Genomic DNA, 24,122 nt, shown 5'->3' on the forward strand with positions numbered 1-24,122 from the left:
GAAAGCATGAAGGGTACTTGATGCTTGCCAGGGGTGCACTTGGGAAGTTGAGGCAAAAGGATCACAAGTTCAAGACCAGCTTTAGCAACTAATTAAGACTGTCTCAAAAAACCAAAAAGGGTTGGGGATGTAGCTCAGTGGTGGAGTGCCGCTGAATTCAATCCCCAGAACCACACACACACACACACACACACACACACACAAATAGTACTTTGGGCTAAAAGAATATGCCATACACTCCTAGTCAGAACAGCTCCTCTAATCCATTTCCAAGTATTCCTAGTGATACTAATGTGCTGCTTTAAGAGGATCTTCCCAATGGCTTTGGTCAATGTCTTCTTCCCCAGGAACAATAGGAAAATGAATTACAAAGACTGAACTAACAAAAATGGAGGGCTTTCCAACTTGCAGTCTGGGATTATGGCACAATAATTCCAAACTTCTCCTTATTCTGGTCAATGTTTCTTGAAAAACTACCTAGATTAATCTGGGCTAACATACAGTAAAAATCAAATTGTGCTTCAAGCAGGTAAGCTTTAGAATAGAATTCTAAACTAAATTCTACATTCTGAACTATACATCTGTATCTTTAGGGGTTCCTACTTCCAATATTCCTTTTTAACTAACCCAAAGAAATAGGACATTACAGTGCATGAAAGACTACCTTTTGTATAAAAAAAGAAGAAAAATCAATATTGATATTTGTTTGCAAATGCATAAAGAAACTTTGAGAGATGACATACACAGACAATTAAAACACTGACTTGGAAAGTGGGGAAACTGGGCCAGTGGCTACATGTGTTTTGGCTTTAAAACCCTATCAATATATTACTTAACTAAAAACTTAAGTAGACAAGTAAATATTTTATGCCCTTTGTCTCAGTGATGGACTTGAATCCTATTGCCATGTTATCTTTCAGATATTTTTCAAAGGATTTTCTTCAAAAGGATTTTTAGAAGAATTTGAAGTTTAAATGTAGAAAAACCTGTGTTCCTAAAGTATATCATGGAAAACAGATTTACATTTTCTCCACTAAATTTGAAGTTGGAGTTTTTGTCTCATTTTGAAAAAGGTAGGAAGTTGTATTTTCATATTTGCTTAATAGTGAGATAACACACACACACACACACACACACACACACAAAACCACCTCTAGCTGATACTGCTGTTATTATTACTCTTTAATAGTTATGTAAGTAGACATATTCTGCTAACACAAAAGAGGAAGTACAATTTTGAGTAGCAGCGTTATACTCCCATTTTAATTTTGCTTCTGTGATCACAAATGACAATTTTTACTCATGTAAACTGTTGTTAGGTTTCTAACATTCTAAAGTTTAAAAGTGCCAATCAAATACTTGCAGTTCTTTTTCTTTTATTAAAAAATAATAGGTGTTAGGGCTAGGGCTATAGCTCAGTGGTAGAGCATTCGCCTAGCGTGCACAGGCTCTGGGTTCCATCCCCAGTACCACAAAAAAAGGTGTTAATTACTATTTTTAAAATAAAACATAAATCTAAGAGTTATAAAATGCTTTTTCTGAAGGTACAGAGTGGGTGAAGTGTTTGAAAGAAAAATAATTTATAAATTACTTTGTAAAACACAACCCATTCACATGCTATTAACTTTGGAAGTTAGGTCCTCTCCTAACAAGGCTTTTATTCTACCTCATACTCCAAACTCTTAAGGCTTTAAAACATTCAACTTGCCTTTATTCTTTTTTTGGGGGCAGGGGGCGGGTGAGGGTATGCCTGCCAGCTGGTTAGAAGCCAAGAGTTATCCACTCAGACCTGAATGGAAAAATCTATGATTTGTTTATTTCATAGTTCAAGTTCAAAAGCAAGAGACAATTTAAATAATAAAAGGATAACAGAGGAAAATGCACAGAAAGAAAACAAATCAGTAAGAGTCCAAAAGAACCTTCAAGAATATTTAATTCGGAAAATGTTATTGGTTTAGAGAACTTGACTGAAAGAAAACAGCTGGACAGAGTTCAAGGTTTTAAATTAAAAACAATCTAACAAGGTCTATGGGGATAACTCTTTGAGCCATATTTTGGAGACCAGATTCATTTCTACCAAGTAAAAGTAATAGCAGTCTAAGCTAAAAAGGAAATTCCTCACAACTGAGGTAGTTACTAAGTATCAGCACATTTTCCAAGTTCTCTCAAGGCAGCTTAGCTATTTACAATCTATTTTTTCTCATACATAAATGGAGTGCCTTTTCAATTTTATGTCCTCTGTGATTTGTTCAAAAAAAAAAACACTTATACACACCAGCCAGAATATGCCTATTTTATTAACATCATGCTTTAATAAATAACTGGCTACTTCTAATAAAATTAAGCCTCTGTTTACAACAGCCCCCAATATTTTATTGACCATTCTGCAGAATTTGGTGTAAAAAATTGAATGAAATGTAGACCCTGAGCTATCAAGTAATTATGTTTCAATATAAAAATAGAGAATTACTCTTACAACTGAAGATTGAACAATAACACAAACGACTTCTCTGTGGGTTTTCGGTTCTGTAGAATCACTTGGGATCTTAATGGCTGTGTAGAGTAGGAAGAGACTTGCAGAATTTCAGTCTTTCTGAAAGGGCACCCCTTTTAAAGTGATTTGTTACATTCTCATAGTTTTATGAGCTGTCATTTGGTAAAAACACAAGGAAAGGGGTCCTAAGGGGGCAAGGCAGTTGTCAGTCTTTGGCCTGGGACTACAGATATGGCCTTTGCCAGTTCACCCACATGGCTAAGAGTCACACCTAAGATGTGGTCTTCTTAGCTCTACCTACTCCCATCCCTCCCCGCCTCCCCCCCCAAAAAAATGAAAAAAATCTGGACACCCCCCTTGAGGGGGCTCCTTGACTGGTATGGTGAACATATAGCTGCAAACCATGGCAAGTCCTTGCTTTACTGATCAGAGGGGGCTAGGCAAGAAAAAAGGCTCAAATCAGACACCCTTACTTAAAAAATGGAATCCAAAAATAAATGCAAATACACATGCACAGACAAAAATCTTTGCTCGAGTGTTGACAGGTATTCCCTGAGCCCAGGCTGTACCCCAATTCTAGCTAGCTCCCAGAAAACTTCCTTATATAGCTGGGTTTGAAACTTGGATCATTCTGACAAGGGGGCACCAAATGAGAATGTGGGTCACTTATTGCTGCCCCTGGGATAAAAAATTAAAGAAGGTCAGTGTGGACATGAAAACTTGTACAGGGTGGTTTTCTAACTTGCTTGATTGAAAGAAAAATAGACTTCCCCACAAACCCAAGTGTGAACATGTGATAACTGTGACTCCATGAATGCCTTTTATCTTTCAAGGGAGACTACAGCAAGAATCTTTTTTAGATAGGCTACACTCTACACATAAGATTCGTGAAACAGAATGACATGTGGTCTTAACTTAGGCAAATCAATTCAACCAAAATGGATAGTCTGCAGTCTCTTCCAATCACCAGCTATAAATGAAGTATAACCTTCTTCTTGTACAGATGCTTGAATACATTCTGTCCTAACTTAATAATAACAAAAATCCCCAAATCACCTCTGCTTCTCTCCAGATAAGGCAGCTAAAATAACAGGGATAAATGGAAATTTTACTGCTTGTTGGGCTTTTTCTTTTAATAAGATAACATGATAAATAAAACCTGCTTCTGTACAGCTATTTAATATTTCAGTAATACGTACATGTTACATGCCAAGAAATGACCCTGGTTTTCTTGTAAGAAACAAGGTGAGATTGTAATTGGAAAAAAAACCCACAAACAAAATGAGGGAAAAAAAACAAACAAACAAACAATAGAGCGATAAATCAGAAATGCACAACTAACTACAGTTCTGTACCTACACTGTTAGCCACGTTTAACATGATTTTGGAGGAGCAGGGACCAGCTTAACGTACAAGTCCCTTCTGCCCCCAAAACTGAATGAAAAAACAAATCAGCATTTTTTTAAACCAGTGGCCACATAGTAAAAACTGTACATTGTTGTCCATTCATTTATAAAGCAAAGTCACTAGGATGGTATAAAAGTGATAATTGGTGCCTTTTAACTTTCTGATGAGGAACACTTTTTTTTTGAGAGTTGGAGAATTATCTCCACTCTCTCTGCATAAACAGGAACAAGACACAGAAGATGATGAGGAGGTAGGGCTGTGGCCCTGCACGGGCACCAGCACTGTCGGCTTTATCACTGCCACTCTTCCCAGCATGGTCAGTGGCATTGTACTCAAACTCCGAAGGGCACTGCTGATATTCACATCCACTTCCGCTTCCTTCTCCACTATTTTCATCACCTGTGTATAAAAAAGTAAATAAATAAGAGATTTCATTCCACTTATTCTCATTACAAGGCATGTGAGAACAACTCATGTTTTCAAACTGCAAAGGCTTACTGATATCAAAGAAGTCCACATCATTCCCATTGTAAGCATTCTTCATTTTACTAGTCATAACCCGAAGAGCCATAATTTGACGAAGAATCAGGGTGTCTTGTTTGCTGGTGTTAACCTGGACCTCGGGGTTATTGCCCTGGTTGGCTAATCCATTTCCTGTCACTGCAAACAGGTACCTGAAATGAGAAATGACCCCATTAAGATGATCAGTAAAGCAAAAGATAAGAGATCGGCCAAGATTTCTGCCAGATACTAGTATCTACACAGAGTACAATTAAGTGGAAGTTCTTCATAATGAACTTTAATTTTTCCTTATCTGTGTGTGTATCTTCTTTTTCTAATTTGACCATGGCCTTTTTCTTCTTCGTAGAGGTTGGTGGGTCAGAGTAAAGTGCCTTCAGAATGGGTACTTATCTAAGTTACAGAGTGTGTGGGTGTGTGGTGGAGTGGGCACACAGGCCATCGCCAAGAAAGAGGAGGAGTCCTTTTGAGAATTGGAACTTTATGAGACCAGCCCATTGAGGATTACATGTTGTTGTTTTTTTTTTTTTTAAATAACAACACTAATTGGAACAGCCTAAAGCTAGAATATAACCACTGTCAAACTTTTGACCCAGTACTCTTTGTAAGTAGCTGATCACCTTTCCAACACTTCTACTGCAAAGCCCTTTTTTAAAATATTTTATTTTTTAGTTGTAGTTGGACACAATACCTTTATTTTAAAATGTGGTACAGAGGATTGAACCCAGGGTCTCGCATGTGCTAGATGAACGCTCTACTGCTGAACCACATCCCCAGCCCCTGCAAAGCCCATTTCTAAGAACATCTAGAAACCTTCCATGTTATTGCTTCCTACTGTGAACTGCTTCCTGATGCCTCCACTATAAACTGGGAGACCCTTTTCTGAAGGTCACCCAGTCTCCTAGGAAGAGGGGGGCCTACCGTGTACTCAATGGTGGCTTACCTGCTTTTGCCTTTCCCATTCCAGCAGTCATCCTCATTTCCGTTTCCTGCAGCCATCCTCTCATCATTGCAAACATTGCTAGGGAGGGAGGACCAGAACTTCTTGGCCTGCTTCAGTTTCTCCTTGACATCAGTAACCTAATTAGGAACATTTAAAAAAGACTTCTGTAAAACCACACAAATCTCCCTATGGATGTGCCTTCTGATTTTCCTAACTATCTCCAGAGTGCTATGCACTTCAATTTCAACTGTAGTCAGAAGAAAAATATGCAGATCAAATTTGTAGCTTGAAGTACAGAATCACACAAAGGAATGAATATTTGAAATGTAAACTCTGAAAGAGTTGCCTACAGCCACTGCCCACTCTACCTCCTAACTACAGGCCTACCATGCCCTGTGCCCTGTAGATAAAATGATAATACACAGTCTCTTCACCCACGGATTGTACAGTCATGATCAAGCTTACGTATTATTCACTCTGGGAAACTTGCCATTAATGCTCTTCCTCTCCACCCACTAATATCTCCCCAGGCTCTCCACTGTTTGTTCCCTCCTTCAACTATGTTAACACTTTCTTATATTTTTATAGCACATTGCTGTGTATAAAGCAATCTGCCTATATTCTGCTACTCTTTTCCTATCATAGCATTTACCATATATCACCTTATGTTAGAAAGCCTGGTCCATCTGCCTCTTCCCCTTTGTTGGGGCTTCTTGAGAAAAGGACTTATTCCTCTGAGCCTCCCTGTGTGTAGCCTAGTGATGGGCACATAGTAGATGCTCAGTAAATAAATACAGCCAAACTGAAGGCAAGTTTTGAGATGAGACTTATTGCATCCTATTTTATTGAGTATATAGGAACTTTCTGAGCTAGAAAATGCCATCTTCATACAATTTTCTTAAAAAGTTATACCTGAAAAAACCGTTTGTAAGCCTTCCAACTAAAAATTCATTTTGAGCAAATGTTTTCAGTTCTTTGTCATTAAACATGTCCATCCCTGCAAAGCACTCACCAGTCGGTCCAAACTAGTGCCAGCTGCTGTGGTTGGGCGTTCCTCAGGATGATATGGTCTGAAGCGAGCACTGAAGGCACTTTCAGAGATGGAACGAGAAATTCGTCCAGCTGGGAGTGGCTTGGGGGGTCCACACCCCTGGAAAACCTACATTGGAATAAGCGTGGTCATATTAGGGAAGTCATATGGCGAGTACAGGGGGACTTCCAGCTCTCCTCCTCAGTATCCTGCCTTCATTACCTTCTGAGACACCTGCACACTATTCTCCTGCATGTTCATTATAGCATCAGAAATCTTCACATCAATGGGATCCATGACCGACTCAATGTTGAAAGGACCCTCCAGCCTCTCTGCAACCATTAGCATGGCATCTAATAAGAGATTTGGGGAACAGCACAGGATAAAAAGTTAATTATTAGTTCAGCCTTAGGTAATACATCTGATAATTTTCTTGCCTTTGTTTCTTGCATGGGGTTGGTGGGAGAAAGCACCCATCATAATAAATTCTTGCTTTTCTATCTATTTCCATTACACCAAACTGTATTGAGTCATTAAGTATCAGTAGATCCTTAAAGTGTGAAATGAACAGATGAATGCTTTGTTCTACAGCAAGGTAACCCAATCAGGAACCTTCCTTTATACTGATTATTTGTTCCTACATGTGTCAACAGCTATCACTATAAGGCTCTGAGCTAGCACCCAGCTGACAAACCTAAAGCTTGAGGGAGAATAACATGCCAGTTCTCCCAGAGACTTCCCTAGGATCTTTTCATTTCAGGTTCCATTTACAAATGTTGAAAATACAAATCAGTTAAAATCGTGGCATACCAATTCTTTGCTTTCATTTTTTTTTTAATAAAAACTTTCAGATCCTCAAGTGCATAGTCGAAAAATACAAATAAAAGTGTTCTAGGCATTTTAGTAAGTTTCCAAATAATGAAACTTCAAATAAAGCAATTTTGGTGTTAAGATAAACTTCCCATTTGAAATATAAAAGCCTCAATTTATTTTAAAGTAAAACATGTACCTCTTTTTTATTCAAGTGAATAGACAACGTAAGAGAGTACATAAAGATTGTGTGCTCATAATGTATAGCTCCAATTACCTGCAAGTCACTTTTAGGCTTTGGAGGAGCCTAGCATGTTTGGTAAATATTCAAATCCCTTAAACAAATTATACTGTACTTGTTTCCTTACCATTCATGATTGCTGGGATTAGGAGGGTTAGTATTATTGCCTGATACCTGTTTGTGCAAAATTAGAAGAACGTGGAAATGAAACCCCCAAAAGAGACAAAGGACATTTTATTAATGACAAGCAGTGAACTTTTACTACGTTTTCCTCATTGATACTCTAGTGCTTAATGCATGGCAAGAAAAACAGTGTAGACCCCCGTGATCCCCTGTCTTCAGGTAGTCCAAGGTCAACTAATAGAAAGAAGGGCTACTTTCCAGAAGATTGTGTTTCCTTCTCAACTGCAGGCCCCAGCTAAGCTTCTACTTGAGCTTTCTAATGGAAAGGAGTTTAAGCTCAGCACACGGATGAAACCGAATTTGGTCATCAACCTTTTACCCTCCACCTAGATCAAATGCTACACAGCATTTTAAAGTGTGAGCTCATTTCTCTGAACTACAATTCTGATGTCAGAAACAACAAATAGATTTCTATGAAATGCATTTTTAAATAAGTAATAACAAATGAAGTTTCAGATGGCATTGTGGTAAGCGCCAATAAAGTGACGCTTCTAACCTTGAAGTAAAGGCTGACAGCATGAATATACCATTGTGCTAGAAGAGAAAAAAATGCTTTTGATGTATGAGCAAAAGGAGACTTTTGTAAACAAGTGGAGCACAACTTAAATGTGTTCATCATTGTCAAACATCAGGGCTGCCATGTACAGAAAGCACATTCTTTCGTAAGCCAAGAAGAAATCGCTGGCTCCAAATAAAAATATTTGAATAGACAGATAATAAACATCCAAAATGCAGAGGTTTAAACAAGAAAAAAACAGTGCATTTGGTAACTACTTGTTCCCCTAGTGGCAAGAAAAGGCTAGATCACTAATGTATTTGTGAAAGACTGAAAGGAAACATAAACCCCAATTCTTCTGGCTGTTTGGTGTCTTTGTAAACTCTGAGCCTGCCGGCCATACACAAGGGCCTGGGAATGGAAAGTGAAGCTGGGCCTTTGTCGGGGCCGGTGCCATGGCGTTGTGTGTTGCGCAGCTGAAGAATGCGACTGAGGATGTATTCTGCCTGCACCCCACAGCCTGGGAGCCAAAGCTGCTGCTAACCCCTGCGGGAAGTCACGATTGGCTATCAATCGGCTCTTCCGTAACAGTAACCAGCCCTTATAAGAAGTCCCAAGAGAAATTCAAAAATGGTTAGCTTGGTGTTTTGGTTTTCTTCTGGTTGATATAAACCACAGGTCTCTTATTTGTGGGATCTCTGACTGGCTCCTGCCTCCTGCTAGGAACTGGCTGGTGTCCCTGCCAGCAACCCCAATACTAAATGCCCACTGGCAGCAACATGTGACGTTAATAGGGTTGGCTCTGAGTCAAATGAATGTAACACAGCTTCAGCACCTGATGGAGAACAAGTTGCACCTAAGAATAATTTGTGATTCTCTAGAAATGATTTTTTTGGGGGTGAGTCTTATGAGTGAGGGGGCAGGAATTTGGTTTATTTTTCAAACTGAAGGTTTCAGGTGAGTTCCAAGGTATTTCAACTATTTGGACCAATCCTGATAAAGATGGACAAGATGTTCACGTTTACTAAAGGGTCACCATTCATGGCAATATGCAAATGCAATTGGGAGGACAGAGCGGGCATGGCAGCAAGAAGGCAGCCTTGGAAAATCCTCCCTTAGACTTTTAATGGGTCTAGTCCAACTGCACAGTTGCAGTGCTCAGGATACTGGCATTGAGTTGCTGCCACCACCCCCACTCTCTGCCGTGCAACAAAGCATCCCCTTCTCACTAGGGAAAGCAATTCCTTTTGCATTGTGCTGCCAATAATCAGAAACCCACATCTTCAGCCTCCCGACCTGACTGGAAGAACAAAAGGCAGTTTCCCGACTTAACTCCAAGATCTGATTTAAAGAAGGGGCAAAAAAAAAAAAAAAAGAAAAAAGAAAAAAGCCCTTGACCATTCATTAACTGCAGTCATTTAAAGGGGAAAGAAAACTTCCTTGCAGAGAGGGGAGAAGAAGAGGACAAGGAAAAAAGAGAATTTACAGCAGAGGCATGTAAATTGGGACTGAATTCTACAACCACAGAGCAGATTAATTAAACCCTTGTGAAAAATTCATGAAAAATCACTAAAGATTAACAATGGCTATTACTCCTGGCCTTTTATATCAGCTTATTAGAATTAAAGACTAGTGTACTCACTAAAAATGAAGTTTAGATACAATTACATACCTCATTCCTCCAAAAGGTATCACTGAAAATGGGGAAAAATCAATTCAGAAATCCCATCATTTTCCACTTGGGTTTAATTGTACTTCTTCAAGATAACGCATGTGATTTTTAAAATACACTACAAGAACAACATTAGCAACCAAGGCCTTTTTGTTTTAAGAGTAACTGGCTGAAAACATTAATTACAAAGCCAGAGTATGGTTCTGATTTGATATGGATTTGTGAACTCTTGGAAAAATACACAGAAGAATTTGTATTTTAATACAAGGACATGAGGACTTTTGTGACGACTGTGGCTGGACATGTCAGAATAACGAACAGTATGAGGGAAATTCCCTTCTTCTCTCCATATCAGATGTATATGTAGGAAATTAGCAAAGCTGGGTTGCTATTGACATACAACAGTTTGTACTGTATGGTGAATTCTATTCTTTGGCCCAGAGAAATAGTTGATTATAGGGAACGTGAAAAGGCTTACCATCTTTCTCTATAAACCCAACTTAGCAAAAGTGAACTGAAAACCTGACATTTTGGTGTGGGGATAAGGGTGGGATGGGTGGTGTTGGTGGGGGGCATCAACTTTACATCTGGAAATGCCATGAGCTATTATTTCCATGAAAAATATTTGGAAGCAACAATTTCTCCTGTAGCTTCATTCTGGGCATGATGTGCCATTTGTTCCTGTGTGTATTTGCTGGTCTTATGCTTTCCCTTTCATGGGATTCTGCTTTTCTGTGTGTAGAAGATTTTTTTTTTCAGGTCTTCCAGCTTTGAGCTATTTAGGCTACAATTGTGCTGAAGTGCTTAATATTCACATCTTTTTTTCCCTGTGTCAGTGTTCTCAAGAATCTGTTGGAGCCAATTTATTGATGCACTTTCAAACAGAGTTAATATGGTAATTAGCTCTCACGCAGACTAAAAAGCATTCCCCAACCACAACCCTCCCCACCAAAAAAAAAAAAGGCAGTAAACTGCGCACATGTTCCCATGAGGACAAGTAACTGAAAAATAGGTGCCTATAAGACATTCAAATTCTGCAATTATGCAAATGTGACTTGGGAGTGGAAAAATGCGTTTGTTTTTGTGAGGTGTTAGTATGTGTGAAAGGTCTCACTAACACGCAGCATTAGGAGTTTCAGCACTGTCACTGATGTTTTAGGGCTAATATGCAATAAGTAGGTATCAAGGTAGTTGATGGATGGCTACTTAAATTATGCTTATTTTGTCTTTCCCTCAAAATCATAATTAGCCATCTCAGAAACTGACCATGGTTGGGTGTGGGCCGGGTTCTAGTAATGGTTTCCCAAGTGGAAGGCCTATGAAGGAACACTCATTCCTTAAATTGTCAGGGCAAAGGTGCTTCCATGCTCACCAGAGCAGTCTACTATTGCTAAATTCGCTATAGAAACAAAACCCTTACATTTTCATAATTATATTTCTCTTGATCCAAAGAACAAATGGGTATTGGGCAAAGTGTAGGAGACCTGGTTGCAGTGTGACAGACCATTTGAAAAGCCACTTTCATAGCTCTGAGAGGGCTGTATGCCAGCATTTACATGGATACAAACCTATGATATACAACTAAAACTGACCTTTACGCAGAAAATATCAAAAAAGCACTTTCTCATTATTAAAAATTGGTAGTCACTATATCGAATGCAATGAGATATGCCACCATTAGCTCAAGGGAACTTTTATTTGAAGAATGGTCGGCATGGTCAGGGCTCTGGCAAACCCTTAAATAGCTAATACTAAAATGAATAGAAATTTCACAGCTGGCAATTACAACATTCTTTGTGGCCAGAAGTGGAGCCATTTCCAACAACACAAATATGCTAATCGCTTGCTCACCTATGAAATTGTTCCACTCCATATCAAGATCCCCTTGGTTAGCCAAACAGCCTCTCATGATGTTTGAGCAGTAGTTGTAACATGGCTTCACAGTCACGAGACCCTGGCAATGGGAGCAGTAGATCATCTTCAACAGGGCGTGGGTACACTGGGCTGTGGGGTTTACCTAATGTACAAAAAGAAAATTAGTAAAGGAGGGGTTAAACTAGTCAAAGAAATTGCAAATCTACTAAAGTGACATTGAAAGCTTGGACATGAATTTCATTTATGGATAAGTTAAAACTGATCACAATTAGCAGGCCTGGCCTGCCTCCAATGAAATAAATGAAATTGAGGTCAGATAAATGGAAGATCTGTGCTGAAAAGAGGAAGATGGAGGTGGGAATGAACATCACAGGACCTTCAACAACCAAGCTGCATATTATCTCCCACTCTATAAATGACCATTCCTCCCCTAATCTCCACCTTCCTGTTTCCCAATCTCTCATACACACACACTCTCCATACTCATTTTCAATAGCTCTATTACTTCAAAGTTCTTTTATAAATAACCTTCCAGGATCAGCTATGAGACACAGTCATGGAGGTGACCTGCTATGGCCACTACAATTACTGGTCTTCACCGGATTGAAACACAGGCACATGTTCTTTACAAACACATTGACTCTAAGACAACCTTTTAAACCTTAACCCCTGAAACAAGATGGATTGAGAAGAGTACAATGTGTGTACCGTTTTATGCCAAAAGCTGCAAAGAAGACGAGTAATGTATTCTACGAGGCAGAATATGAGTAACTTTAAACTTGGGAGCATGTGAAGGCCTTCCAGGGTTGGGAGCAGTAGAGCACAAAGTGCTCAGGGAACAGCTGACAGATGAGGAGAGGCTTCTGTTAAATTTTGAAAAAGGGATTGGATTTAGGTGGAGAAGAAGTAAAGGGAGATCTTTCAGGTAGACACAATGAAATAAACAAAAGCCATTAGAGAGTATACTGGGCATATCATGAAATTTCAGAACACAGTTGAGAAATTTGGGGAAATTATGTTGAATGCATAGTATATGTGGCCTGAATTTAGAGGGGCCTGAACACCAGACAGAAACAGACACAGCATGGCACCACACAAGGCTACTCAAAGTTTGTGAGGGAGGGAAGCATCCTGGATGAAAACAGTACTGAAGTCAGACTAGTCTAGCCACTCTCTGCAGAGAAAAGGGACTTGGTTCCAACATTCTTGTTGTATAAGGTGAAATTGTCTTGGGCATAGAAGATTCCATTCTCTTCTGCCCCTTGTTTCCATCAATGCTTAGAAAGGATCATGGCTAGGTATCCCTGGTTGGCAGCTGACTGAACGTTCCTGTCTTATCCTTTCTGTCCCTCTCTCCTCTTTTGGAGTGTCTATCAGAGGTTACTGCATTCTTCCCTATCCATATCAACCAGTTCTACAAACAGACTTTCAGAAGCAGATACTGCTTCAGGGAACAGATGCTGGGATGCAGGGTAGCTGGCAATGTACTTCACCTGCTCTGCTGTGTTACTGTGAATACTTCTTATCAACAGTGCCCTTAGGAACAGGAACAGGGGATTAGTACTGTCAGGAGAAAAAGTTAACATTGTCAGGTTCCTATCTGGTATATACACGTACACACACACACCCTCATCCCAAACAGAACTCTAGCCTAAAAGACAGAAAAACAAAACAACAAGATGGTAATTGTATACACTAAAGTCAACATTCCCTATAAAGAATTAGAACTTTTCCACAGTTTTAATCAGTCCCAAATGTTCTCCTAGGAATTAAATTAGTCCTTTTAACTATGTATTAATGTACAGTAAAATCTTGGCTAACCAATACCCTCGAGGAATGGCCCTCTGGATAACCAGATTTTCTGGATAGCTAAAAGTTTATGCTTTAAAGTCACAGATTGTTAGGACTTTGATATTCGTCCACCTCTCATTTTACAGATGAGCAAACAGGCCTCAAGAAGGGAGGTAGCCAGAGAATCATGGGATCGTAGGAAGGGGCCTTAAAGATCACTGTAAGCTGTGCTCACATTTAAGAGATAAGAAACTGAAGCCAAAGACTTGCTGACAGTCACCCTGCTACATTTGATTCCAGTACTGCATCTTATCAAACTTTTGTGACAAAAAGATTTCCCAGATGTATCACATTTCCCTGCCTTCTTAAACAGAAGATAGGAAACTCTATTCTTAGGCATTGGTTATTTTCCTATTTTAGCTGTGTTCCACATTGGTGAATCTGTTAAATGGCTGAATCTTAAGAGAGGTGAAGAGTTATATAAATGACTATGAAAAATCACACAATAGCACTTGGCATTGTTGACTGTTGTGCTTAAGAGCAGGCAATGCCCTGATAAGAAGAAATGTAAAAATCTAAGTGCCAACAAATAGTTACAGAGCACTACTCTGTGCCAAGGATTATTCTGCAAGGTATTTGTGTTAGGTAGCAAGGCAAGTAAAAATTTCTGCATTGAGATATGAAACCTGTTTTACAAAACACAAAGTAGCATGGGCATTTGGGAAATGAGCAAAAATTTTAAATTCAAGTTAGTCATATTTGAGAAACATTTTGTTTTCAAACAAGCCCTTTTCCCATTCCTCTTCTTTTTTGGCATGGGGAGTCAGAGGTATGCAACTGTAGAGAATAACACAGTGTATTCATAGTTTAGTTGCAAGTTAAATCATATGTGCAGTAGATATTGCACTATCCCCCACTAAAACAGGCTAATGAAGGCTTAAGTTTGAAAATCAGAGACCAAATGAAATGATATAGTAGAATTTTATTAAAGGAAGATTATGAAGCTGGGTTTGGTGGAATTTTTCTATTTCATTCATTGGGTGGCAGGTAATGGTGATAAAACCCGGGGCACTTAGCCACTGAGCTACATCCCCGGTCCTTTTTATTTTTTATTTAGAGAAAGGGCTTCACTAAGTTGCTGAGACTGGCTTTGAACTCATGATCCTCCTGCCTCAGCCTCCTGAGCCATTGGGATTACACACGAATGCTACTTCATCCAGCTCCATTTCATTCTTTGGTTTTGTACTGACTCATGCTTTGCTCATAATTTGTTGTGCAACTACTAAAAATGATTACGAGGAACTTGGCTATAAAATGCTATGGGAACACCAAATAATATCAGAACTGAAAAGAGAGATGAAGTTATAAGAAAACTCAGATGAGAAAGGACATATAAAATACCAATGTTAGAGAAAATTGATGTTGTGTCTCACAACCACAAATCAGACCACCATGCATGAAGGGAATTCAGAACCTGAGAATTAAATCCCATGTGTGGGATGAAGTCTGAATATATAGGGAATGCCCTTCTCCCTAGCACTGGGAAATGGACCCAGGGGTGCTTAAACACTAAGCCACATTCCCAGACCTTTTTATTTTTTTTAATTTGGAGACAGGGTCTCGCTAAGTTGCTAAGGCCTCAAACTTGTCATCCTCATCATGCCTCAGCCTCCTGGCCAAAGAGAAGAGTTATAAATTTTTACTTTTTATTGGTGTATTCTAATTATGCCTAACAGTAGAATTCACTGTGACATATTCATATATGCACATAATTTTCTCCATTTCCTTAAAGATAAGGATTTTAAAACAGTCAAGAAGTCAGGTGCAGTGGTGTATGCCTGTAATCCCAGTGACCTCAGGAGGCTGAAGAAGGATCTCAAATTCAAAGCCAGTCTCAGCAACTTAGCGAGGCCCTATCTCAAAATAAAAAATAAAAAGGATTGGGAATATGGCTCAGTGGTGGAGGAACCCTCAGTTCAATTCCCAGTACCAAATCAAACCAAAAAAAAAAAAAAAAAGTCACAAGACCAAAAGAAAGAAGAGTCCTGCAAGGCCCCTCAGAAGAAGGGGTCAATAATGACAGCATTCCAGGACTTGGGGCCCCACCCTCACCGACCTGACCATGCTCAGGATGGTCGATGCAGAATGCCAAGGATTAGTTTCTACCTTCTGACTGTGTGACTCCCCAGTGAGTAAACCAAATGGTTGCCTCTCTTTTGGAGTCTTCAAGGGCTTTTTTTTGTAAGAAGCAATGTAGGTTATAAAAGAACCAAAGATGTGCCAACTACCATAGGGAAGAAAGAGCCAAACAATGGTATATGGTACTGTAATTTAAATTACTTTGGAATTTCTGGCAGATGTCCATGGTTCCTTGTTCTAGTGATGGCTCTTGCTATCACATGTTGATACACTACACATTGCTGGGTATTCCTATATAAGTTCCCAGTGGTCTCTCTACACTCCCAGGGACAAATCTTTCACCCGTAAGCAAATTCAACAGTAGACCAAGTCATACTTTGTTCTAGGGCTTTATTCATTTTGAATAGAAATTCAAGTCATTCAAATTCTATTTCCTGGTAACTATCAAAATCAATTACTTCCTTTGAGTCCCTCAAAACTTATTAACTGAAGTAGATTTACTTTGGAAGACCAAAGGCCAAGTAGTAGATGATGCCACACAGGGAGATTAGCAAAAATGGTAACTATACTCCAAGGTATTCCTTTAATCCAAAATTCGGCATTTATTCTGGATGGCATGGCCTGCCACTTAAAACATGCAATTTGGTTGTTAATTTGGGGCATGGCTCTTGACTAACATTTGATATGCTTTTCTTTTATTTAGAAGGGCCTATTGAGTCCACATGTCAGTGACATTCAGAATCATTAAGGCTGGGGGTTATGACTGCCTTTTACAAAAGCCATGTTTTTTGGATGTATCTTAGAGATTTCATAGCTATTTCTCAAAAATCATACAAAGAAAGAGCCAGAAAAGGAAAACTTTATACTCCTCCACTGCGCACTTTCAACAAAAATAAGGCCTAATGCTCTCAGAGAGAAAATGCTTATTTAGCTTTCATAGTTTTGTGGCTATGAGGCTCTTGATGCCAAGGCACAAGAGAAAAATATTGTTTTTCTGACAGTTACTATTGATAGCTTTTATTGGATTTTACTGATTTATGGGATACCATTATAGAGTACTTAGTATGTGTCAGGTTCTGTTATTAGGACTGCAAATTATTAATATATCTAAGTCTCTAAATAATAACATGAGGCATTTATCCTCTCATTTTACAATGAATTAGAGGGAGGCTTAAAGAAATTAAAGGACTCACACAAGGTCTTCCAGTAAATGGCAGAGCCAAGATTTAAACCAAGGAATTTGTTTTCAGAGCATGTGTACCTTCGTGAGGTGTGTCTAGTTTTATTTGTTTGGTTTTTTATTTCTGCAGTGCTGGGGACTAAAATGAGGATCTCACAAGAGCTCTACTACTGAGTTACACACCCTCAGCCACCTTGATGTATATCTAAATGGCTTCTTTTGAGTTGTAGACTGTAGGAAGCTTGAGGGTAACAACTGGGTCTGGTCCCTCTCCACAGCTCCCAGACCTAGTATAGTATTTCCACCTCTTAGCTATGAAGCTGGATGCCTTCTAGTGATGATTTGTAGCTTTCAAAGTTTACTGATCAAATGAATCAGTTTTTATGTTAAAGGGCAATTTAGGACATACCTGTTCTATATGGAGCAATACCAACATTTGAATGAGAGGACACACTGTGTAATAAAATAATAATGACTTACTAAGTACCAGACCTGTATCTTTAGAGCTGCTCAGTGTGTTATAGAGTAAAGAAAAATATACAATTATGGTGCATTACTCACTAGCCCCTGCTCATAAAGAATTCAAAGGCTCAAGAAAACACTGCAGGACTTGGAGAGAAAAAGAGTTCTCTTGGAAAACAATTCATATTTTACCAAAGTTCTAAAGTTTTGAATGAACTGCAGCTAACTATAGCAGAGATTATCAATTCCTACTAAAAAATAGGGCCTGATATACATAAGAAAAAAAGGTCTCAGATTATTTATGTAAAAAATGAGAAATATATTTACCTTTGGAGGCAGGTATGATAGAAAGAGAATGTCATTTGGACTGAATTTGAGTTATTGACCCATAATGACAATATGCTGATACTTAATTCCAAGTGTTATAAATCCCTTTGAGTCTGACCAAGGCCTTTCTAAATGTTAAGGTAATTCTAGGAGGTGACTTAGAATCTCAGATTTTTAAAAATATTTATTTATTTATTTATTTCTATGTGGTCTTGAGGATTGAACCCAGTGACTCACACCTGTGAGACAGGCACTCTACCACTGAGCTATAGCCCCAGCCCCAGAATCTCACATTTTTGGAGTGAGTCTATGTTCCATGGTAAAAGTCAGTGGGGGAAGAATTCTCTTTTTAAAATAATCACTGTGGGCTAGGGATACAGCTCAGTGGTAGAGTGCTTGGCTATCATGCATGAAGCCCTGTGTTCCATTCCCAGTATCTCAAAACATAACACAACAAACTACACCTCCTTTTTGCCTTCCCAAGGATATACATTTAACATGACATCTGCAAGCCATATCTGCTATAAAAAAAACCTTTGCAGAAAAGTTTCCTTCTCTGCGAAGACTTTTAACATAGATTGAGCTTTTTAACCAAGTAACCTGCATTTCCCAAACACCACATTAAAAACTACTGCAAGCAGCATGCAAAAAGAAAAATGCTGGAGCAGAACTGTTCACACAGCCTGGATTTCATTTCAGTAATTCAGAACGAGCCTTAAGCCACATTACACAGTGATGGCAGTCAACATGCTGCACCCAAGTTAGAAACACATTTCCTTTTAGTTTATTCCAGTTCCTAACATACATTTGTTGCAGTAATCTTATTTTTTGCACAGCCAATAGTACCAAACAAACAGAAAAGGTCTAGATTTTATCTGTTGCCTGGTAACATAAGTACTCAATAAAAATAACAGGAAATATTTCCCAAAATTATGGTAAGAGAAAGAGATAGGGAACCCACACTTGTTGTGGGATGTGATGAGTTTATTCAGCAATTTCCTAGCTAGTTTTGAATTCAATGCACAGAAAGGAGGATGAGAAATTCCTATTTATATGATAATAGAATGTTGAGAATGTAACAAAATATATGGAACAAACTAGGATTCATTCAGGAACATTTATGGGCACGTTGTAGATGGAATTGAAGCTGCATTAATATTTGAAAGTGTGTCTAATTTTTGTCTGAAATGACTGGATGCAGTTATGAATTGTGTGTTGAAATATCATCATATTGCCCCCCTTGACGAGGGCTCTATTTTTGTTTTGAGCATGTGCAATCTCAATTTATTCTGGCACCTCCTGCACACCTACCATTCCTAACCCTACTGTAGTCTGAATCCTACCTAGTCTTTAAGACCATAAGCAAAAAGTAATATTAAGGGTTGAATATATGTCTTCACTTGGTATCTTAAACCCAGTGCCTCACACCTGCAAGGCAGGCACTCCACCACTGAGCTATAGACCCATCCCCAGAATCTCACATTTTTGGAGTGAGTCTACATTCCAAATATTGTGGCTCAGTAGCAGAGTGCTTGTGTAGCATGTGTGAGGCACTGGGTTTGAACCTCAGCACCACATATAAATAAATAAATAAATTTTTTTTAGTTGTCAGTGGGCTTTAAGTTTTTTTTTATATTGATTGCCTTTTAAGTTTATATATAATGATTTTGAGAAATGGCAAAATATTTTTTAGTATTCTTGTAGGTGCCAGGGCATTGCGAATAGAGAGAAATGATGGGAGAGTGATGCACTGTTTTCTAGGCAGGACAGTCATTTAGACATCTCAATGGTAAGACACATGATTTCTAATTATAGCCCCTGTAGTTTGGGGTGGGGTGTAGACATAGTCCCATTATGTCAGTGTTAATTGAAACCATGAGAATGCAACTCTCTTTGGCGTAGGAGCTATTAATTTTCATGGTGCATGTAACCACTTGTGCATTTCCAAAAGACCACAACAGACTTCGCCCTTTCAGGCAAAACTGCTGCTACAAGTAGGTATATAAGAAATGTATATGAACCATAGCAAATAAAGATGGAATAAGTAATACAAAGACGTGCAGCACTAGGGTATTCTTGAACCATCTGCTACTAATTAAGAGGACTTTTCTGAAGTTTGAGTAGAAAGCTCAATGGAGTGCATTGAAATCACTGGATGTTTGGGCCCAGAAAACTGAAGCAAAGCACATTTACTTCAGCGAAGCAGTGCCTTTATCTTGAAGTAACTTAAACTTGATTGTGCTAATGGCCTTTCAAAGATTTGGTTGTGATCAAGTCATTGCTCAGCTTAAAACTGCGACCATTTTGTTGCAGAAGTAAACTGTAAAAGTAGGGCATCCACTCATAAAGAGAAAGTAGGAACATCTCTGAGTTAAGTATGTAATCAGTAGCCCCAAGATTAGGATGCTTGTCATATTTGATTTTAAGGATCTCTTTGTAGATAAGTGGGAAAGGTGGGTCTCTTCAATTAGGAAACACATTTCCTACTCTAAAATGTCTTTTTTAAGCTCAAGGCAATTAATTTTATTGGGCACCAAAAGAAGGTATGTTTATTTCTTCGGTTGTTCTAGTTCCACATGGAAATTGCTGGCGGGCAGGTGTTATAGAAGGGGTGAGAGTCCCTGTATCTGAAAAAAATTGCTTCAGGGTCCAAACTGGTAGAAGATTTTAATTATAAATTAGTCACATGGAATTTTTCAACATTTTCAATTTCAAATAGGTTTTGAAAGCCAGGTCATTCATTGTCTTCCTCATGTCACTGTACCTTAAATTCTATTTAACTGGTAGTCATATTCCAACAGTTCATGTAATATTTTCTCAAGTGTGCAAGTATGCTTGGCATGCTTTTACAAACATTCCACAGATGATATATTTGGATACAATTCTTGCTTATGTACCTTTAGAAACTGATATGATGCCTATGCGTCTTCTTATTGTGCAATTTAGATAACATAAACCAACCTGGTTGAAGGGTTTGATTTCAAGTCAATCCTTAAGTCTAGAAGCAGCTCAATGGTGAAGCCAAAACAGTAATTTTCTATAAAGTTTCTGATTACAAATACAATACTTAAAGTAGCTGTAAAACATTATTTCCAACCTTGCTGCCTTTTCAGCTTAGGGTAAACACAAGGAACTGTTGAAAAAATGTCAAATGTAAATAACTTTGATCTGGATTAACCATGCACTGTTTTAGGGACTCTGACATAAGTGTCTCCAAAATTAATAATGATTGTTGGGGTTGGCAGAAATTGAGGAATCAAATTATTCCTTTAATTATAACAATCATCTCCTCACCCCAACTACAGCCTCATATACCCCCACAGATACTTGGAATGTACAATAAAAATATCATAAGGAAGAAGAATGAACAAAAACAGTGCAAAGAATTATTTTCTGATAGCTGATGGGCTGGAGATGATATAGAAAAAAACAATAATGTAATGCAATCAATCAACTAATCCTTATTATTATCCAATTATAATGTGAAAAATCCTTATAAGCAACTGTTTTTCATAACACATTATCCTTTAGAATCATTTTCTTCATTCTGCTAAATAAAATCTTCCTCTTTAACTGGGATGACTGTACATCCTGGGCAGTCCTCATAGATTATTAATAGTGACACCTGTTGCTTATATACAGTTATTAGCAATAAGCACCTCCTGGTTTAGACAATACATGTCCAAGTTTGGACAATACATTATATAGTCACATTAACTATAGATGAACTCTCTGATAGGGAGTCAGGTGACTATTTCAGTGTTTGTAGTCCTGTCCAGTGTTTCTGTTGACCAGTCCTTAAAACAACCAAATGGGGCCTAATTGGAGGCTGCTATCCTGTGTATATAGGCTCTTTAGCAATGACCTACACTTTGGCTTTTCCTTTGAGGGCCTAAAGGTAACACTAACATCAGTCTTGCAAACATAACTTTGCTCCAGTATATCTGTTTCTTCCCTGGTACTGGGGTCATGGAAGGGGAGTGGTGGAATGGCCTTGCAAAAATTTTTCGGGGGATGGGAATATAGCTCAGTGGTAGAGTGCTTGCCTAGCATATGCAAGATCTTGGGATCCATTGCCAGCACCACACACAAAACAGCAGCAATAACAACAACAACAACAACCTTCAATGAGGAAGGAATGGGGAAATAGCAATAGAACCTTTTCCCCTTTGAAATCTTGCTCAAAACCCTATTGCATATAAGCAAAAAAAGCAAAGCTTCTCTGGTGAAACTAGGGAGGTAAAGGCACAAATGCACAGTCTCACCCACTAAAAAACAGCAGACCCCTTCATCTTTGTGGAAGCCTAGAAGCACCTTCCAAGCTGGCCCCGAGGACCATAATCTGAAAAAAAAACACTGATCTAGTCTAATTTGCTTAATGTACAATTGAGGAATCAGGTTCATTTCATAATCCTGCTTACACACTACAATTTTATTTCCTGTAATGGTAATCCTATAAATAATGTCATGGTCAAGAGCAATGGGGCCCACATTAATTATCATGGAAAGCTCTGTCTTCTAAAAGGCTCTGAGTATAACTTATAATAAGAGAGCATGGGCTCATGGGTTGGTTATAAATGACTTTCTAGACTATAACTAGTAGGCTCCAACATAGTCACTCAAAACAACCAAATGTGGAACCTGTGTGTATAAGTTTCTTTTCCAAGATGGGGAGTGGAATAATAAGAACTGAAGAGTATGGAGGTTATTAAGCTCATTTTTGAAATTAAGACTCTAGAGCAAACACATATCCTGCTTCTAAGAATGGTTGCTAAGGAAACCACAGAAAAGAGTAATGATGATATATGAAGATGTTCATCATGGTTTTGTTTAGCAACTCTAAAAAGCACAAGTATGAGGACAAAGTGTGAGAGAAGAGGAGGCAAGAGACAAAGAGAGAAGACTTTTTGAGCCAATGGAATTCTAGTGATTCATTTCTGTACCTTTCCCAAACTTGCTTTTAAAATGAAACAAAACAAAAACACACACATAGTATGCAAACAGCACTTACCACGGAGACTTTGCCCACTACATCTCTTGCAACTGCTAAGCCTTGAGCAAAAGTACGGGCTGCCACAAATGCACGAGTAACTTGTAGCTTCAATTTCCGAGGGACATCTCCAAAGGGCTTGAGCTGCTCAGTATATTTGCTCACACATTCCAGATACTCATCTGTGAAGTGGTACTGGGAGTTCACCAGGCGGAACATCCGTTCAAGGAGGCGAGCCCAGAAGTCATTAAGCATTTCTTCCAGGTTCACATTTCCTACCACATAGTAGTGCTTCAACTCCTTGAAGAGCTCTTTAAATACTTCTGAATTTTGCATGTATAAGCGGCCATATGTCTTCACAAACATATCATTCAGGGATTTCTCTGCATTTTCAAGTAGTTCTTTGAAGAATTCTAAAAACAAAACAAAAAATGAAAGAAAGAAAGAAGGTTTTTTTTTAGTAATTAAATAATGAAATGCTTTGCAGATAAATTAGAAAACTGAATTTTGTTTTTAAAAGCGTCAAGAAATTAAATTGGAAAACATGTTTGTATACAGAGTGAATACTTTCTGGGGAATTTATCAATTCCAATCACTTTTCAGTGAAAAAAAAAAACCTATGTCACAAAGTCACTTACACATGTGTCTACCTTTAAGAGATGGAAAATATGAAATTTAATTAAAAATATGAAATTTTAAAACAACAACTACTCAAGAGTCAGTATAATATACACACATTCTCTTTCTGAATAAAAAACTGAACAAAAATAAACAAATGTCTAAAATATCAGGTTTTGAGGAACTTTCAACTGCATGAATCTGACCCCTAATTGTAACCTAAGAGCTGGATGGGCATTCTCAAAAGTTGTTTTACTTGGGTGTGAGGTTTTTCATTTCTCCTCCTTACATATCTATGTAGTAAGAAATTCTTGAGGCTAAGAAACATTATGAAATAGCCCTAGAAGCAAGCACAGAAGGGTTCTGAAAGTAAGTTCTTGGGTCCTCTGTGATATTAATATAAATTAATCTTGGGCTCCTAAAAGATTCATACAGTGTCCTTTGTATGTGAAAGAAAAAGAGAAAGAGACATAGACAATAAGCATATAAATGCAAGGCTGGAGTTGTAGCTCAGCAGTAGAGCACTTGCCTAGCACATGAGAGGCAATGGGCTTTATCCTCAGCACCACGTAAAAAATAAATAAGTAAAATAAAGGTGTATGTCCATCTACTAAAAAAAGAATATAAATACATAATGGACTTTAAGCATAGCTTTTGTAAGAGGACATGGAAAAATAACCAAAAAATACAAATGGGAATACCTAGTTATTTCAGATTTATATTTTGGCCACCACACAGCCATGGACTAAGTGTTAAAGATTTTAATCTCTCAAGTACAAATGATGAATTGGTTTTCTCCTCTTGGAGCTTTTCTCAGGAAGTTCAATGAAAAAGAGGAGCTAACAGAGTATCTGTAACATTAATCATTCTTAAAGAATCTCTTGCCTGGTATAAAAATAAACACCTCATGATATCAAGTTTATAAGCAGGAAATATAATAAATAC

At 38.3% G+C, this 24,122-nt stretch overlaps 1 protein-coding gene across 1 annotated transcript in view; it reads right to left on the bottom strand.

Moving 5' to 3' along the window:
• Nucleotides 1-1,164: 1,164 nt before the first annotated feature.
• Nucleotides 1,165-24,122, bottom strand: part of Gpc4 (glypican 4) — a 111,895-nt gene continuing 88,937 nt past the window's right edge. The window contains exons 3-9 of the mRNA XM_077107064.1: nt 22,581-22,972; nt 11,647-11,812; nt 6,616-6,746; nt 6,376-6,522; nt 5,364-5,500; nt 4,400-4,575; nt 1,165-4,300 (exon numbers count right to left, since the gene is read on the bottom strand). Coding sequence (XP_076963179.1) covers nt 4,098-4,300; nt 4,400-4,575; nt 5,364-5,500; nt 6,376-6,522; nt 6,616-6,746; nt 11,647-11,812; nt 22,581-22,972 — 1,352 coding nt within the window. The 3' untranslated portion in view covers nt 1,165-4,097. The remainder of the gene's footprint in view (nt 4,301-4,399; nt 4,576-5,363; nt 5,501-6,375; nt 6,523-6,615; nt 6,747-11,646; nt 11,813-22,580; nt 22,973-24,122) is intronic.

The sequence above is a fragment of the Callospermophilus lateralis genome, chromosome X (assembly GCF_048772815.1).
Source record: "Callospermophilus lateralis isolate mCalLat2 chromosome X, mCalLat2.hap1, whole genome shotgun sequence".
NCBI classification, from domain to species: domain Eukaryota; kingdom Metazoa; phylum Chordata; class Mammalia; order Rodentia; family Sciuridae; genus Callospermophilus; species Callospermophilus lateralis.